Source organism: Planococcus citri, chromosome 4 (genome assembly GCF_950023065.1).
Source record: "Planococcus citri chromosome 4, ihPlaCitr1.1, whole genome shotgun sequence".
Classification (NCBI taxonomy): Eukaryota; Metazoa; Arthropoda; class Insecta; order Hemiptera; family Pseudococcidae; genus Planococcus; species Planococcus citri.
This window is the reverse complement of record NC_088680.1, coordinates 63090387-63110745: the sequence shown is the minus strand read 5'-3', so window position 1 is coordinate 63110745 and position 20359 is coordinate 63090387. Positions and strand designations below refer to the sequence as shown.

Genomic DNA, 20359 nt, shown 5'->3' with positions numbered 1-20359 from the left:
GGTTCTGCACCAGGGTTGAAAAATTTTTGCTCTGAGAACGAGAAGTCGTGCTGAGAAATTTTCACTGGAGTGACTAGAGGCTCTCAATAGTGCCAGGAATGAAACATTTTTCTCTGAAAGGGTCATGTTGAGAGATTTTGACCAGAGAAGTGAGCAGATCCTGCGCCAAGAATAAAAATTTAGCTCTGAAAGGTTGTGTGCAAAATTTTGATTGGATATAGCTAAGCGAGTTTTGAGCCTGAAATGAGAAATGTTGACTGAAGAAGTGAGCGGGTTCTGTGCCAGGAAAAAGAATTTTGCTCAGACATATCTTGATAGAAAATTTTGTGTAGAGAAGTGGGCGGGTTCTGCGCCAGGAATAAAATTATCTCATTCTAAGGTCGTAGTGAAAAATGTTGATCAAAAAAGATAAGTGGGTTCTGCGCCCAGGAATGAAAAATTGCTCCTCTGAGTGGTTGTGATCAGAAAATAATTTCAACCACATGAAAGGTGAGTTGGATTTGCACCACAGATGAAAAATTTTGATCAGAAAATAAATATTGCAATGGGAAATTTTGATTAGAGAAGTGGGCGGGTTCTGCGCCAGGAATAAAATATTTCACTCCGAAACGATTGTGATGAGAAATTTCAACTGTGCAGAGTGAATTTTAGCTTTCCAACTGCATTTAATGACATTTTCTAGGGATAAAAATCTGCTGGAGGCTCCAGTAGTTTCCAAAAAGTTGCCGGAAGACTGAAAACGACTTGAAATCCACCTACAGTCGACTTCATGATTTTTTTTACAGATTTTTACAAGTCCACATGGACTTGGAAATTTTTTCTGCAAGCAAACGTTTTCCAATTTGTTTTTTTTTTTTTCATGGAAGAGCATTTCAATATCACTGAATTTATGGTGAAATTATTTATTAAAAATTTTTAATAAGGAACTATACTTATTCAAAATTGTAAAAGTAAAAAAAAACAAAACAAAAATGACTGAAGCCCCTTTTTCATGGAACTCCTCAATTATTTTGTAGAAAGAATTTCGGCTTTATAACTCTATTTTTGATGAGATTTTGTGAAAATTTCAAGTTTTAAAAATTTACCTACTGGAGGCTCCAAAAATCATCAAAAATCGCTGGAGGCTCCAAATTACTTGAACTCACCAGCATGGTCGACTTAATAATTCAAGTTGGAGTGCAGCGTGAATTTCGGATTTCCAACTTCATTTGATGAAATTTTATGGAAATTTCAAGTTTCAAAAATCTGCTGGAGGCTCCAAAACTGCTCAAAACGGTTTGAAACCGTTTCCAATCGATTTGGCAGGTCGAAAATAGGGCATATCCCAAATTTCAGCTTTCTAGGTCAATTTGGTAAATTTTTGTTTTTTTTCTCTCATTTTTGACCAAAATTTGATACCTATTTAAAAATTCACCAAAAATCGAAAAATACATTTCAGCACTTGAAATTTTGACTGGTGATGAATTTTTGCACCCTCTTTCGATCTAGCTTCGTCCAAAGCAAAATTTGCGATTTCGTCTGTTCTGTCAATCAAAATGGATACCATTTTGTTAGAAAGGTCAACTTTTTTTTGGAAAAGTTGACTTTCAAATGTTCCTTAGGATGTCTCCTTCAAAAAAAAAAGTTGTCCCAAAGAATCAGGGGAGAGGGAGAAATTACTCCTATTCTCATATGCCGGACTATTGTGATGAGAAATTCCAACTAAAAGGTGAAAGAGTTCTGCGCCAGGAGTAAGAAAAATATAGCAAGAAGACCGTCAACTCTTCTTTTTTTATGCTTGGCCTTGTGGGTTGAAAATTTTCCCTCTTTTCATCCTCTCCTTCCCCTTCATCAACAATATTTTTTTGCTATTCTCATGTCTTATAACGATGATACGTGGCTTGGAAGGAAGGAAAGCTGTCATTGGTGGAAAATCTCACAGGAAAGATGAACGGATTTTGCGCCAGGAATGAAGAATTTAATTCCCAGTTGCCTCAAAACAAGCATCAGAGTTCACCTGAGCGATTAAAAATGTAAAAAACGCTCATTTTCAAGGAAAATTCGAGTTTTGAAAATTTTTACTAAATAGAAACAAAATGACGTAACTTTGGAAAAGTAAAATCATGTTTTTGGGTCCAAACATCTTGAAGGAGACATCTACTCGTACTTCGCTCAAAAATCTTCGATTTTTTTTCTATCAATATCTTGAACTGTTTGAAAAAGTTGCAGAAATCATTTCTCGATTTTTGGCGAATATTTAAAAATTAAATTCGATCTCTATAAAGGCTGAAATTTGGTTTATATTTTATTCAGGAACTCCCTCGTCAATTGGTGATAGTTTCAAACTATTCTGGATCCTACAGCAGATTTTCGGATTCTCCAGTTCTCGAAAAAAAATGCCACAAATAGGGTCTAAAAGAAATTCAGCACCTATAAAAATTCAAATTTACTGAATTTATAATTCTTTCGATGAAAGACGTAAATTTCAGAATCCGTTGGTTCTCATTCAAATCCAAAATTTCCTCTAGCGATGAAGTATTTTTACAAAAATTGAAAATTTGTCAACAAAAAATTATAAATTTGATATACACCCTTCTTCAAACTTCTACAGTCGATTAGTGATTGGTTTTTAGCCGTTCCGGAGCCTCTAGCGATTTTTTTGGTTCTCCAGTTTCAAAAAAATGTCACAAACCAGAACAACTCAAAACAATCGCCAATCAATTCAGGAAGTCGAAAATGAGCCACAAACCAAAGTTTAGCTTTCTGCGCTGACTCGATCAAATTTTGATTTTTCTTCGAGGGAAATGGGCCTTTAAAAATTTTATTAGACCGAAATTGACGCTGGTCGTGCACTTTGAAGTTCTTTTTTGATTATAAAAAAAATCAACCCTTGAGTTTATAGATTTCAAAAATTTCAGTCCAAGTTTTTTTTCAAAAAAAAACACGTTTAAAAATCCCATTTTCAAATTTACTGTTGCCAATGCACATTTTTGAATTCTTAACAAATTTTTATAAATGTTAAAATTACGAAGAAAAAAAAACAGATAATAAAGAAAAAATTGTTTCCAGAAGTTAATTTCAATCCATTCTAGAAAATTAAAAATTCCCGGAGAAAATCGAATTCACGCGGAAGCTCTACAACGACCCAGAAAATATTGTATTATAGTACACCTATTTTTTATACTTATTCGTTCGTCACAAACCCCTATACACAGATAAGCCTACATATGTTTTTTCCAACTTTTATTCCAACCCAACCCTTCCAACTCCCAGCAGGTAAAATAAAAACCAGATTGCAGAATTGCAGAATTCTCTCGGGACAGCGAATCGTACCTACATAAAATGCCTACCCAAGGTACCCGGCGAATTCGCTCATCTTGCATATAATTTGAAACGATACAGCGTTTTAAAATCCGGCGAAATGTCAACATGAGTTTCATTTCTGACACTACATTCGGGTATAATTTTTTACGCAACGTAACGTTTCCAACTCCAACTGGGAAAAACGTCCAGCGAGAGACGAGAAATCGATATATTACTCGAAAGGTGTATGTCGTTTCATAGGCGTAAAATGTCACATCTCGACCAAATCAAGTTTTCAGATGAGGCATTTATATAAATATCACTCGTCACGCTTCCAAGAATATTAGAAAACAACACGTGAGAAAAAACCTCTCGATTACCAATAGGTAAGTAAAGTACACAACTACTACGTGACAAAAAAAAAAAAGAACACCGTTAAATAATTCTAATCTAAAGGAAAAAAAAACTCTGAAAACTAGCCACATATTAAAGGGACGATATCGTGACTATAACGTATTTTTAAAGAGAAGGAAAAAAAAGGGCAATATATTACAAGGTGGAAGGGTCTACTTCACCTATTCGTGTATTGAGAAGGTGTAGTATAAGTTTACATATTCGATGAGTCTTGTCGGCTGCAGTTGAGTTGTTGAAGAAGGCCTCAATTTAACTTAACGATAACTCAATGTCTTTTCGACCCTTTCGTATACGTTTCAAGAAAATATACTCGTATTTTCACAACGTGGTGGGCGAATATGTAGAATTACCTACGTGTACAATTTTATAGTCGTGAAATGAAAGTATATTCTAACGCGAAATGATAATTTGGTCGTTTCCCGAGTTTCCTCCTCCCTTAATACTTGTGGTTTAACACCAACAAAAAACAAACCTAGAATTACAATAAACGTGGCAACAGTGCAATTCAAACTACCAAAATAGGTAACAGGTATGTAGGGTGATTTGGTTTCATGTTTATTGAAAAATTCTTCAAGTTAGGAGACTAGACTGAGATGAAAATATACTTTGAGCTTATATGACCGAACGATTCAGCAAAGAGCGATTTTCTTTCATTTTTTTTTCATTATTGAATTTTGAAAAATCGAATTTTTCAGATCAAAATTACATGAAATATATCACTTTTCTTCAATCATCTTTTAATCACTTGTAGAAAACACACGTGCAAAAAATATATCGAATTCATTCGTTGAAAACCCCAAATAGAATAAAAAGAATCGAAATTTCCATGATCAGAATCCTGATTAATTGAAATAAGACAAACTCATTCAGGTCAACAGTACCTAGTTGCACGAAAAATGTCATTGAAATGAGATTGGTTGAGTAAAAAGAAGGATCGTTCTATTATTTGTAATTCATGATGATTCTGATCATGGAAAATTCGATTCTTTTAATTCTCCAAGGATCATTAGCAAACTCAAACTGAATCAATTTCATTTTTGGCAAAGAAATTCAATCGCTTCAAGAAAAGAAATTCTTGCAAAAAAAAATGAATCGAATTCGTTCGTCAAAAGCTTCGAAGTATGAAAATTGAAAAGAACCGAATTTTCCATGATCAGAATTCAGAATCACAATGAATTAAAATAAGACGTAATAATTCAGGTCAACAGCATTTACATGAAAAAATTTCAATGAAATGGAATTGAATAAAAAGAAGTTGTTTTGTTGCGATTCGTGATGATTCTGATTATGAAAAATTCGATTCTTTTAATTCTTCGTCAGGGATTTTTATTTAGCAAACTCAAACTGAATCAGTTCATTCTTGGCCAGAAAATTCAATCTCTTCTAGAAAAGAAAACACACTTGCAAAAAAAAAAATGAATCAAATTCGTTCGTCAGAAAGCTTCGAAGAATAAAAATTGAAAAGAATCGAATTTTCCATGATCAAAATTATCTGAAATTAAAATAAGATCAGATAAGTTCATTTCGGTCATCACTTCGGTATCCCATTGAAAAATTCTAAAATTTCAAATAAAAATAAGTCGTTCTGTTGCGATTCACGATGATTCAGATGATAGAAAATTCGATTCTTTTGATATTTCAGAGATTTTAGGCGAACGAAAGCGGTTCACCGGTTCATCTTTGGTCAGGTCAGAAAATTCAATCACCTCTGAAAAACACAGGTGCAAAAAATGAATCGAATTTGCTCACTTGGAAGCCTTATGGAACGAAAAGAATCGAATTTCCCATGATCAGATTGATCAGAATCACGAGAAATTGAAATAAAAAGAGTTCATTTCAGTAAACCAAACACTGCAATATCCGGCAGTAAAATTTCATCCTATATCAAAAGAAAAAGAAGTCGTTCTACTGCGATTCATGATGATTCAGACAATGGAAAATTCGACTCTTTTAACATTTCCGGAATTTTGGCGAACGAAAGCTGTTTAATCTTTAGCAAGATGATTCAAATCACTTCTGAAAAACACATGTGCAAAAAAAAACGAATTTGCTCGCTTGGAAGCCTTATGGAACGAAAAGAATCAAATTTTCCATGATCACTGCTCAGAATCACAAGAAATTGAAATTGAAAGGAGTTCATTTCATCAAACATTGCAGTTCCTATCCGCTTGTAAAATTTTAGCCATATCAAAATAAAAAGAAGTCGTTCTGCTGCGATTCATGATGATTCAGATTCAGACTATGGAAAATTCGATTCTTTTCATTCTTTGGTGATTTTCAATGAACGAAATCGATTCATCTTTGACACAGAAATTCAATTGCGTCTAGGAAATACACGAGCCAAAAAAATGAATCGAATTCGTTCGTCACAAATCACTTTCACTTTCTTGAATGAAAAGAGTCGAATTTTCCATGATCAGAATCACAAAAAATTGAACGAAAATCAGTTCATATTTTCGGTCAGCAGCATCCGTTTGTCAAATTTCAGTGAAATCAGATGGACAGAAGTCGTTCTGTGGCGATTCATGGTGATTCTGGTTTCTGGTGATCGAAAATCCAAATTTTTTACATTTATGGGACTTTTTTTTAATGAACGGAATCTGGGAATCAGTTCGTTTTTGGCGAGAAGATTCAATTCGTTCGCTAGAGAGCTTCGTAGAATAAAAAGAATCGAATTTTCCATGATCACAATCATGAAAGAAAATTGCTCAGTTAGGTTGTTCACAAATTTTACATTTCTGGCCATGGAAAATTCGATTCTTTTTACTCCGTAGGGCTTTCTACCGAACAGGATCGTTCAATTTTGACCGAAATACATCACTTAAAGTACCTTGTCCTTACTTCTAAGAGAATTTATACAAAAAATGAACTGAATTCGTCTGTGGAAGAACTTTGCATTCCATAATGTGAAAAGAATCGAATTTTCCATTATCAATTTATCATAATCATAATCATAAAAGAAAATGAAACGCAGGAAAAAAGTTCCACATTAAATTGAGTCCAAATCCAAATGAATGAGATTTAAATCCAGTTGAACCCTGACCCTATTGAATCCAATCAGATTTGATGTCTCAATAAAAAAAAAAACTTCAGGATCCAATTAAATCCAAATTGATCCAAGTTTTGAAGAAATATGTCCATTCATTTAGATCAAAGTGGATCCAGTTGGTTCTGATTAAATCTGAAATTAGAAAAAGGATCTGAATTGAATGAATTCATTAAAAAATCTCGAAACCAAACTCAGCAAAGATTGGCATTTTGAGTTGAAAATCACTCAGAAAAATTTTTAGCTCCGGATTTATCTATTTCTGGCGAACGTTTAAATATCCAAAATTGACTATTTTCAGTGATTTTTGCTTTTTTCTAAAAAAAAGAAAGTGCTTGATCAATAAAAAAAAGTCCTGAAACAAATATTAACCACCTAAATCTAAATTTCGCCTTTTACAGTCGTTCTGGAGGCTCCAGCGATTGTGCTGGATGCTCCAAAATTACTTGAAACGAGTTCTGAACTAGATACAGCGATTCGTGCAAATTTTGAAAATTTCCTCGCGAAAAACACACTTCTGATTTTCTGAGTAACTATTTCCCTAAAATAAAAAAGCTGGTCAAGAAACACTCCTGAGGAGTCCGTTTGGAATTGGCTCAAATGTGGATAAATTCGTATTTTGGGAATATTTTCTTCCCAAATATTCTGCATGGGTATTTTGAAGTCCAAATAAGGTGTCAATTTTCTGGTCATTATTGCCAATTTCAAAAACCCCAAAAAAAGCTAAAAACTTGGGTACTTTCGTATTTCACTTTTTCGGTTTTTCAAACTGGCAATATCGATCAAAAAATTAGCACCATTGGGCTCCAAAATATTTCCCCAGTTTCAGAAATGATATCTCTTCAAATTTTGGCTCAATTAATGCGAAATATTTGGACGAAAAAAATTCCCAAAATACAAATTTACTCAAAAATAAGCGATTTGCAAATTTCCAATCGCTCAGTAGAGCTCCAAAAAGTGGTATTGACCTTAGATTTTGATGGCAATGGCCTAGGTCAACGAAGAATCTCAAATACCATCTTTTGAACAAGCTCATTTTTTTCAAAACAAGTTGAGTAGGAGCTGGAGCAAAAAAAATCTAGATTTTTTTAAAAACACTCCTACTTTGAGGACCCATATCTTCTCACCAGGGGCATCTCTGGAGCCAAAATTTTTTCTGAGACACTTTAAACTCAATATAAAGGTAAAGGTATTCACAGAATTTGGTACAAATTCTCCAAATTGCTCAACACCCACAGAAAAACTTCAAAATGAACTTCTCTTCACTGAATCGTTCAGTAAGTTGTGCACATCGAATTCTTAATTTACCTCATTATCAGTCAAGTCTACCAGCAGATAAAATCTATCAATATTATAAAGCCAAATCACCAATCTTTTACCCAAATAGCAACAAAAAAAAGGTGCCTACAGTGAAGAATCATAATTTATACATGTTTGAAAATGTATACTCAACATTTTAATCATTACAGAACGACGCGAAAAATCCAACTTTTCAAATTCAAAACGAAATTTAAGTACACACACACGCATCTATTATTATCAGGGTGCCCAAAAACTTCAACCTACAGATTACATTTATGTAATATTTTCAAGGGACTACCGTACTAAGCTTCAAAATACACGAAATGAATAAATGAGTCTATATACTCGTATTTTGTGCTTGGAACACACGTAAGTATTACAGAGATACTCGTAATTTTTCAATTAAAAACGTACGTTTGGCAACAGCGCATCTTTTTTTCTGCGTTCGACATTATTACGTACGAAGGTATGTACTGATCGGATCGAATTTAGATTCGATGAAAAATCTGCAGGTATGTAAGAAAGAGTAATTTGTTAATGAACGATACGGTGCTTGAAATTAAAAAAAAAAAAAAATTCAAAACGTAATGTTGCCACGTGTATTGTTGGTTACCTCGCTCATCCTATAGCTACGATGTTAGTCGAGTTTTAATTATTTCTTTCCAGCATCACAACCACACACACGGTAGGTAAGTGTGTTAAAATGAAAGCATTATGATGGCCACCACCGCTGGGATGAAAACAAAAGGTAAAAACCGAATATGCCCACATGCTCAGTTTGTTAGTACAAATATACGTATGATAATTGGAAAAAAACCTTTTTTGTTTTTGTTTATTGTTTTTTTTTTTAATAACTTGGTCTTGTGGCCAGGTTATCTGGGTAATGTACGATACTGCGTCACATTTGGGGTGTTTGCTGTCAACCATTTATGTTTTATTCTTTCCGGCAATATCAGTGAGAACTGCATTTCACATGTGAGAAATTTATAAAGATGAATTAATTTCTTTTATACGTATAAATTATACAAAACCGGAAAGGTTATACATATATCCGAGGTATACAGATACACCAAAAAAGGTAGGTATGTAAAACACTCGATTAAAATGAGCGAAGCTCGTATAAAGCTTAAGACTGAACATACCTGAGTGGCGCATATGAAACACGTAGTGACCACTTTGGAAATAACGTTCATTAAAGTTTTCGTCTCGTTGATGACCGAGTCTACTTTAGTGAACGTGGCCGCTTTACCGACGGTTGGATTTTTCACCGTGAATTGTAACTGCTGAACGTGAGTAGGTACTTGATCGAGCTGCTCTAGTAATTCTTTCTTTTGCGTACCAACAGGAACCTGTGTGAGTGGAAAAACAAGAGATTTTTTTTATTTGAAGTTACCGAAAGTGTGAGAGGAAGGAGAAGAAATGACTTGATAAGCCAAAGACACAAAAATACTCACTTGATAGGAAAACTGTCTGACAACTTTATACAGCCTATTCGCCTCTTCAGCGAAATACTCGGCTTGAGTGAATAAATCCTGAGTAGTTCTAAGCGCTCCTTCGCCTTTGGTGAACTGATACATGCTGAACGCCATACTCGACATGTTCTTGGCTCGTTTCACGATATCGTTGTTCTCCTCTAGCACCGCACCTCCGCCGTTCTCTTTCCAACGTTCGGTTTCAGCTTCCATCTCGGTTGTGGCCAGTTTCATTTCTAAGCCGGCTTTCGCTATTTTTTCTTGCTCCTGGAAATGCCATAAAAAGAAGGAAAATCAGAATTGAATTGATATCGTTGGGTGGGGGGAGGGGGGATGGGGTTCTAGAGCTGCAACCATCTTTCAATTTTGAACATTCAATTCGAAAATTTTCCAAACATAAGGGGTTGAAGAGCAAAGATTACTTGGAAAGATGGAATTTTAATTCACTCCTGGCGCAGAACCCACGCTTGATTTTTCGGTCGAAATTTCTCATCATAACTAATCAGACACCCGACCGTGAAGAATGACCAAACATATATTTCAAGACACTCCTCTCAGTTTCCAAGCTTATACTCTTTCACAGGAATGGTGAAAAAAGTCATCATTGGAACGTGTGGGAGGAGAAAGAATCAAGTTGAATTTTGAAATTCTGACTTGAAGATCACTTTTTTGAACACGAGAGAATAAAAAACTAATGTCCCTCCAAGCCTCCAGCTCTATCCATTCGTTTCAACGTAATTGAACGACAAACACTTCATTCCTGCCGCAGAACTCGCTCATATTTGCAGTCAAAGCATAATACTATTACGTATACTGTCTTCAACTGAACAATACAGACTTTCACTACGGATAAAAGAACCCCCCCCCCCATGACCCTGACGAACCCTCCGAAATACAAAAATTCATCTCCTTAATAATAATAATAAATAACATTACAAACCAAATCTAACCCTCCCCCCCATCTTACAGGTGTAATAATCTGGTATTTATAAATACCCCCCCCCCCCCCAAAAAAGAAATCTTATCGCAACACTTTATAACATGTGACTAGACGTCCATTTTGAGATAAGCATTTTGCCAATTTCAGAATTCCACTCACACCAGTCCAAATTCAGAAAAAAAACCTACCAAAGGAGGTGGAATAGAGTCAAAAGTTTATAATTATTCACAGAATTCAGACAAGAAGTATGTGGATTGTACTTTTCCAAACATCAGAAAGAGCACATTTTTACTCCTGGCGCAGAACCCGCTAACGTTTCTGGTCAGAATTTTTCATCCGATCTCTCCAAAACCCACAAAGTGTGACCAGACGTCCATTTTAAAATACTTTTCTGAATTTCCAAGCCATATACCTCATCACCGGACAGAAATGACAAAAAATATAGGTACGTAGGCACCTGGAAAGAATCAGGAGAAAAACAGCAAAAATTCTCAACTTCAAAATTCCAACTTGAACGTTTAAAATTTTCAAAGCCAATTTTAGAACAAAATTTTATTGCTGGCGCAGAACCCGCTTACTTTTCTAATCAAAACTTCTCATCACGACCCGACCCATCAGAGTAAAATTTTCCACTCCTGGCGCAGAACCCGCTTGCCTATCTAATCCGAATCCCTCATTACAAAATATTCAATAACTCATAAAATATGACTAAATATCAATTTCCAGATGGCTTTTCCATTTGTAATCTGCACCTTGCGTTGTTTCTCTTTTTTTTTAGAGAGAAGACATTTTTTTTTTTATGGAACTGCAGTGAGATGAATAATCAAGTTCTATGAACCCACTCGAAAAATTTGAATTTTCTGGTCAAGGGGAATCAAAAATTCGCTAAAAAAAATTGAAAATGATTCAAGTTGATAATTTTTTTAGATGCACCCTCAGTTTGTTTAGTTTTGAAGAATGCGGTTTATTTTACTACAGAACTTCTTTTTTTTTATACGTAAGTATTCGAAAATTGCTTCAAAATTTATGCTCCCAGCCATTAAAAAAAAACTCGAAGTTCTACATTTTAATTTCTTAATACATATATTTCCAATAATCTGCAACGTCATTACTCAATTTTTAAGATGAATTTAGAATTCTTTTTGAAGATGATTTTTTTAGTAGATATGTCTTCAAAATATACCTAATCATCCCCAAAATTCACCTGCCTATAAAATTTCGACTTCCGAAAATTTCAGAATAAGTAACACCCCCTTCAACTTCTTCATTGAATTATTCAGATTTTTCAACAGTTTTCAAATTTTCTTGGTCATTTTTTTTGACATGATCAATGAAACTTGTCAACATTTCATGCAAATTCCATAATTTTTTACTAAATTATAGCCCTGTTCACTATTTAGTTACAAGCACTATTTTCTTGTATTTTTTATTTTCAATTTTCCCAAAATTTTGTGAAATTTAGGTACTTAATCTTTATTTTGGACAATTTTTATGCAACTTACTTTTTTTGTGATATTTTTTTCAATTCATAATTCAAATTGATTTGGCAAACTTTTCATGATTTCCAAACAATTTTTGCAAATTTCGCCATTTTTGCCCATATTTTGCTGTTTTGAAATTTTTTGGCAATTTTGAACTATTTCGTCAATACATATTTTGCTCAATTTAAGAAAAATCTCGTAAAATTGTCACCTTCTATGCAAACACTGCAACGTTTTTATCGTAAAATTTTGCTATTTTCTAAAAAATTTTACGACATTTTCGATAGTTTTGAAATGAATTTAGCCAATTTTTTTTGTGAATTTCCAGCTACATTCGGGTGTATATTGTCATGATCTTCATAATTTTTTATTCATGTTTTACCATTTTCAAATTATTTTAGCCTCATTAATAATAATCTTTCGATAATTTTGATTAGGTAGCTTCAAATTCATTAATGTTTGTCCGATAAGTGAAATATTTTTCAAAATTTTAGAGTTGTTTGATCCATTTTTTGGCTTATTTTCTTCAAGTTTTGAGCAATTTTGTTGACATTTTGCACGCATAATTCTTACGATATCTACGCAGATAATTAGTAAAAGTTCACAGTTCGATATTCAACAAAGTTTTACAATATTTTTCAATTACCATCTCTAGCTTTTTTCACCCCCCCCCCCCCCAAGACTTGTGGAAAATAAGCCACCGACGTCATATGTAAATCGATTTGAAAAACATATCAATATTTTTTGTGCTTCTTTTGGATTACGATGCCTTTGAAAAGCATAATTTTCCATTCAATGTTCATGGCTCAGGAGACTTTGAAAGAGTGTATTGATTTCAAGAACATCACTGATTTCTACACACTCCAGGGTGTCCACTCATTTCTGGAAATGATTTTCCCTGACTTTTCCAGGTTTTCCAGACCAATTTTTCCATTTTTCCAGACAATTTTTTTCATTTTCTATGCTTACCCCACACTTTAATTAAAGAGGAATTTTTTTGGGAGGGGGGTGTAATTTCATTTCATAAGCTTCTCTTAGAACTGGATACTTCTTCGGATATAAAAAACAGCTATTCAATTATTAACTGTTTAAATTAAAAATGAATAAATAAATAAATAAGTAAATAAAACATGCAGCAATTTTGACCAATTTATACAATATTCATATGACTTATAAAAATTTTTCTTTTGTTTTTTGGATTTTTGGAGGCCTGAAAATATGAAATTTGTTCATTTCAAAAAGAGAAACAAATTGGCCAGAGCGAAGCGAGGGCTAGAACTTTTGAAAATTTTCATTTCAAGATTCCTGAAAACGAGGTTTTTTTAATGCAAAGAGTTTTTTTTGGTTTCTTAAATTTTAATATTGGAATGATGTTTTTTTGAAAGAAGTTACTTTAGAAAAAGAAAAGAGAACAGGCTCGAGCGAAAGCTTCTGAAAATTTGCATTTCGCGAAGCATAAAAACGAGGTTTTTTCATTGCGAGGACAAGTAGTTTTCTTTTGGCTTTTGAATTTGAATGATGTTTTTTTCAAAGGAAGTTGATTTTGACAAAGAAAACAGAACTGGCTCAAGCGAGGGCGAAAGCTCTTGTAAATTTGTATTTCGAGATCTATAAGAACGATGTTGTTTTTTTTTGTTTTTTTTTGTGAGTAGTTCATTTTTTGGTTTCAAAACTTGATTTTTATTATCTAGAAATGTTCATCTTGCGTTTGAAAAAGAAAAGAAAACAAGCCCGAGCGAAGCGAGGGCAAAAGCTTTTGAAATTTTGTCTTTCGAGAAGTAAAAAAATAACGTTTTTCTTTCATCATAGGTCCTTATCCAAAATTTGCAATTGATCGTTTTTTCAAAATTCCAGGGATTTTGCGTGAAAATTACGAAATTCCCTGACTTCTCCTCGACTTTTCCAGACCAACCAAATTCCCTGACTTTTCCAGGTTTTCCAGTCTTGTGGACACCCTGCACTCTAATCTAAGTATAAAACGAGCTAGTTAAGTATTTTTCTTCAGAACTGTTCGGAAAAAATGTTAAAGGGGAGGGGGGGGTAAAAAATAGGAGACTATTCGAGCCCACTTTTCTGTTTTTTTTTTACCCGCGTAAAAAAATAGAAGACCCATATTAATTTTTGGTCTCGAATTTTTTTACCCCTCCCCCTCCTCCGATTTTCAGAATTTCAGCTCACTGTTGGTTTTTTAATCTTTCTCAAGCAATGAATACACCAATACTAATAAAAAGAGCACTTTTTAGCGTATCTAATATTGATTAATAATTTTTGAGAGAACATGAAAAAATTGTGGATAAAAAATTAGCGAACGAAAGTAAAAAAAATTAAAGGAGGGGGGGGGGGGTAAAAAGTAGGGAACTCATTTAGGTCAAAAAATCCAAGAAATGTGCTTGTGGTGGGGGCGGGGGGGGGGGGGTAAAAATGCGACTGTTGCCCCTACCTACTTGGATATCAAATAAATTCATCAAGTATTTTATGACGTAATTTTGATAACGATTTATTGATAATTTTAGTACAATGTACTAAAATTATCTTTATCTTGTTGATATATAGGACCAATGACTATTGAAAAATATGCCATATTTTTCAATAACATATTTTTCAATAATCATTGGTCCTATCAACAATTTCGCCAATTTTCAAATTTAAAAGTTAAAAAAATGAACTTTCGAACTGTTTTTAGAGGTTTCTAAACATCTTTGACTCATTTAGAAAAAAAAAACTAGTTTGAATTATTATGCTAAAAAAAGATCCCAGAAACTTTCGTCAATTTAGAGGTTGCTTCATCGTAAATATGTACCGCAGTAATAAACCCACAAACTGCCTCGAATTACTGCAATTTTCACGTTTTCAGTGGTTCTAAAAATTTCTAATGTACCTAGAAAAGAAGCGCTTCGAATTGAAATAATTTTTTCACCAAAGTGATTTTCTGATCGTTCCCTCGTTAGCTCTTTCGATAAAGGAAGTACCATACGAGTCGCATTCAAAGGTTACCTATTACTTTAACCTCGAAGTGCCTCAAAGTATTTTATTATTTCCTTCTTCGAGTTTAGTGGTGTTATTCGACCCTGACTTATCTTGCAAACTATACATACAAGTTCAGAATACACAGTATACGTAAATATATGTACTTTAAACTCGAAGAAAACTAATCAAGCCCACGTTAAGGTATCTGCAAGTACAACGATACAAAGTCTACCTAACTCTAGTAAATCACCTCAAAGTCGTACCATATTTCACACGTAGTAGTACACGAAGAGACCCCCTATACATTATACGTAATTCGGCTACGATTTGCAATCGTGTCACGGTATCATTTTATTCAAAAGCCGCAACTACACCGGTATCGTACATATAAACTAGCACTATAGAGTAGAGGTACGAGATAGCATTCGCGTATTTCGAAAGATCACAATTTCGCCACATAGTTTTAAAACGAGTTGTTATAACTTTCTCGTACATATAACTTGCACATTATTGATCCACTCGCTGGCTATACGGGAAGAAAAAAAATCCCAACTATTCCAAATCAAATAAACTTTTTCGTCGGTTAGCGCGTTCCGGTCGAGGGGAAAAAACCAGCTCACTGTATACCGTTTCAACTGCTTTTCCGCGTAACTTTATACTTTATTCGCATATTTTCGCAAACATGAAAGACTTTTTAGCACGACGAGTACGAGGAGGGTATTTCTCGCTCCGAGATTCGAATTTAATCTTATAACGTATACGGTAGCAGGGGCGAGGGGAGAGGGAGGGGGTGTGTTAGTGTAAAATAATATACTTACGTCGACATCCAATCTGACAGATTTTAGCGGTTTGTTTGTCGTGCCATGTTTCTGAAATGAAAATAAGAGAAAAAATATTACATAACGGAGCTGTCACTGTATGGTTAAGTTAATATAGTAATATCTGTACATGTTGGGTTTTTTTTTCCTCCTCAACGTAGAAAAATGAAACACGGCGCTTTAAATGGCTAGCTAATTTAAAATTCTTTTTTCCGCATAAATTCTGCGAGTAAGTAAACTTCGCAGACTAAGTAAATAAAACCGATAAAAAAGTTATCAAACTTTCAGAGTGTCGTAAAAATTGCTTACGAGATTTACGAGCATTTGAAATAAAAGATGGTGCGGCAGGGTAAGGTAGGGTAGAGGTACCCCTCTTTATTTATCTACGATGAAGGAGGAATTTTTACCGTCATAAATTCAATTCTGGTTGAAATATGAAACGGTAATACGCGGACATAGTTGAGCAAACCAGCCAACCTTGTAAATATACCGCAATCTCTCTGGCAGGGGCAAGAGAAGGAGCAGTCTTTATCCGCAACATATTCGGTTACATAGTCGACTAAATACGAGCTTTTCCAGTAGGCCCAGCATCATTGAAAGAGATGGAAGTCACTTGACCAAAGGCAGTGAATTTATAATTAGAGTCTGAACCTGAACTCGAACCAGAACCAGAACTTATCTCGCACAATACAGCTTCGATTTAGCCTCCATTCAAAATCAACTGTAAGGGTCTGCTTAAGACTCTTAACTATCTACTTGGTTCAACGTTAAACTATAAGAGAAATATCAACTCCAGCTATGAGGAAGCTTTTAACCAGTGGCTCATTATATCACGATAATTGAATTGATTGATTGAATAAATGGCCTATCACAATTATCACTTATCAGGATATCACGATACGTACTAAGAACTTGCGATTTTTCAGCAAGAATCGTTGAAGTGAACGAAAAAAATCAGACACTGCGCATGTCAAAACTGTGGGTGGAGCTTATTTCCAAAACACAACAAACTCCCTCCAGTTTTCAGCATAAATTTCTGGTTAACCTATGGTAAACCATAAGTATGACGAAAATACATAAGTACATGCATATTGGTTTTTTAAAACTACATAAATTGGAATTTTTCACATGGGCATATGTGTTGCAAGAGTGGAGTAAGAGTAGGAGTAAGGAGTGCAAGGAGTAAGATTTTTTGAGGAGTATATTCTTAGAGTAAGAGCACTCCATGCTGTAGTGTGGAGCCATACTCCTATGCTGGAGTACTCCCACTGTTTCAAAAAGGAGTAGGTGTGGAGTTGGAGTGTTTCCAAATCAAAACTTCTTACTCCTCCTTTTTTTCTTAATTTTGTGACTAATACATACATCAAAATGTTGCTGTTACTCACGTATTTTTGATTCTTTTATTTGTTTATTTTATTGTTTTTCTCATTCGTTATCGCCAATGATATTATTTTATCAATTATTGATATACTTTTACCTTTACCATCTTACACATTTAATTCATGGATATAATCATTAATCAATCACTCAATATCTGTAGAGTCAAAATTCCTGAAAAATAATGAAAAATGATAGGAGTAAGGAGTGGAGTAGGAGTGGAGTAAGAGTGTTAACAGTTCCTTCGGAGTGAGTAAGGAGTGAGTATAATGAGTAAATTCCAAAGCTAGGAGTGGAGAGTGGAGTTTGGAGTATGATGAAAATGCTTGGAGTAAAAAGCACTCCTCGGAAGAGTGCTGAAACCAGCACTCTTGCATCACCATCTTTTTGTCTTTTTGTATCCCCTCCCCCGCTCTCCATCATTTTGCCTTGTTGTCGTTTCGTCTTTTCATCTTTTTGCCCTTTTGTCTTTTTGCCCTTTTGTCTTTTCGTCGTTTTGTCTTTTCGTCATTTCATCTTTTCATCTCTTCGTCGTTTCGTCTCTTCATCGTTTCATCTTTTCGTCGTTTTGTCTTTTTGTCTAGTCGTCTTCTTGTCCTCTTGTCTTTTTGTACTTTTGTCCTTTTGTCTTTTCATCTTTTTGCCCTTCCATCTTTTCACCTATTTGTCTTTCCATCTTTTCAACATTCTGTCTTTTGTCCTTTCATCTTGTCTAGTGGTGGGATATTATCGATACACAGTTTGCTCTCGATAACTCGAAATCTAAGGGGAGTGGTCATTCATTCGGCTTATAGAGGTTTTTGAGGTAATCAGTTTCAAGTTATGCAGGTTAGATTTTGAGAGTGTTCGAGTTATAGAGGTCTTACAAAATGAATGAATTGAGAGATATGTAAGTGCAAAAAAGATAGAAGTATGAGTTGAAATATTCGAGTTATAGAGGTAAACCCCCAACAAATCGACAATGTACAACTTATAGATGCTTTCTTGCTATTTATGGCAGAAGTTTAGCTTTGAGTTACAACTGTGATGTGTAAGTGCATAAAAGATAGAAGTATGAATTGAAATTTTTGAGTAGAGAGGTAAACGCCCAACAACGTACGCAGGGCTGTTAATACGAAATGAAACGAAACGGCAATTTTTTCCTCTGGACACAAAACGAGACACAAAATGAAACGCAACGTTATAACGAAACGAATCTGTTTCTTCAATTTTCGGCTTTTCATTGCAAGTTTTTTTTTGTAAATTTTGACCAAATTTTGTCAAATTCACTCAAATTTTATCCATTTAGAGCCTTTAGGGGGGTTCTCTTCTGCATATTTTATTCATATTGATAAAAATGTCCACTTTTCTCACTTTTTTGGCTGAAAGGAAACGAAATGAAACGACATAAAATGGCACAAAATGAAATGATACCACTTTTATAGAACAAAATGAAATGGGATAACAAAACAGTTTGGTTCAAGGAGCTCAACCAAAACAAAATGAAACGATACGTTTACGCTTCATGTCCAACAGCCCTGAACGTACGACGTATAGAGGCTTTTTAGCTATTTTTGGCAAAGTTTAGCTTCGAGTTACAACTGGTATGTGTAGTCAATTTCAACTTATCCATGTGATGTTAACATTATGTGTTACAGAGGTTTCAAGGGGAATGGAGGTTGGACGGCTAATAGAGGGGTTCAAGTTAGCGAGAGTATACTGTATATTGATATGTGAGTGTACAGACATTTATTTATATGAAAAATCCAATATATGATATGTCAGAAAATTTTTGAAAACAATGCAAAATTATGTAAAGGAATTGTTCTTGGTGTTTTTTGCTCTTTTTGAGCATTTCCAGACTCTTTTAGGGTAAAATATTGATTATTACAGCTATTAATGGTAGCCATGGGGCATATCTGTAGGATGGTGAAATTTTGACATTGCATCATCATAAGGCTTTTGACATACGTCAGGGATGAAAAGCCTTGAAATGAAACTTCAGCTTTTGGCTTTTAGCTTGAAATTTCAAAATTGAAACTTTTGGCTTTAGCTTTTGGCTATCTTGAGTTTTAAGGCTTATTTCAGCCAAACTTTTATCTTCCAATGGCTATCCCTTATATTTTCAATTTAGCAGCTTTCAGCTATATTTCATTAAGCTTTTAGCTTTAAACTTTTGGCTTTAAGCTTTTGACTTCAAACTTTTAGCTGATACATCATCAATTTACAAAAAAAGGGAATTATAAAAATTAAATCAGGTGCATTGATTTCATAATTAATTAGTGATAGGTGGAGAATATTCATTGCTAGAATTATTTTTATTTATTTTTTTTTTCATTTTGTTAGACTGAGACTTATGCCTATGTCCGGAAACTCGTAATATTAGAGTATTTAACCCTTCTATTTCGGGTAACACTGATTGGTACAGTCGCGAAAGAGGTTTAGCAGCATCTTTTGCGACTGGACCAATTCGCAGTTCATCAACGGTTGTCCGCGAATCGCCAAGTTAATGTGCCTTTTAGTCTTTGTGTCCTCCGGGTCCAAGTTAAAAGTTATTTCGTAGAATTAATTAGTGTATTTAAGTGATCCCTCCAAATTTGTACAATATTTTCCCTATTTCACACGAGTTCGTGGTGCATTTTATGAATAATTATCGATTATTGACGTGTATTTCTGTGTGATTAAACTCAAATATAACGAATTTCGTCACGTATTCGTGTACTCTTTGTTAATTTATTATATTCGTCGTGTGTAAGGTACTCTTCGGTACTGTGTAGGTGAGCTGGGGTAAGTACTTATTTTATGCCAACTTGCTTTATTCGTCATATCTTTCATACGTGAAATTATATTATTTTATCATTGGCGCCTGACGAGAATTTTTTCTTGCATGCAAAAAGTTCAAGTGCTTTCCATCACGGAATTTGCGCCTGTTAAAGTGTTTAATTTTTAAACTTATATCCGCGAAGCGCTTTTTATAATACGTTGCATTTGTTATCTACGTGTATTTCAGGGCAAATCCCGGAAATTCGCGTAAATTTTGTGTATTTTAAGGCGCGAATCGTCGAGTTTGAAAAAGCGCGGGAAACCGCTCGTCTGAACTCGATTCACCTCGTCACGCTTGATTGCCAACCCTTCGCGGTTGCTACGAGGTAGACTTGCCCTTGAACAAGTCGTAAAAACGCGCATTCGCGAACCGAGTGGAGTTTGCCGGCACATTCCATTCAAACCCTTTATTTTTTCTTACAGTAGCTCGTTTAGAGCAATTAAAAAAGTCGTAAAAT

At 34.4% G+C, this 20359-nt stretch overlaps 1 protein-coding gene across 4 annotated transcripts in view; it reads right to left on the bottom strand.

Moving 5' to 3' along the window:
* The window catches only part of alpha-Catr (alpha-catenin related), a 95213-nt gene that overhangs the window by 5345 nt on the left and 69509 nt on the right, over nucleotides 1–20359 (bottom strand). For 3 of the 4 annotated variants that reach the window (XM_065360398.1, XM_065360396.1, XM_065360397.1), the window contains 3 exons: nucleotides 15723–15773; nucleotides 9499–9783; nucleotides 9187–9393 (listed from right to left, as the gene is read on the bottom strand). In XM_065360398.1, the coding sequence (XP_065216470.1) occupies nucleotides 9187–9393; nucleotides 9499–9783; nucleotides 15723–15773 (543 nt within the window). Of the gene's footprint in view, nucleotides 1–8861; nucleotides 9007–9186; nucleotides 9394–9498; nucleotides 9784–15722; nucleotides 15774–20359 lie in introns of all 4 variants that reach the window. The other variant, XR_010558181.1, reaches the window with a different exon arrangement.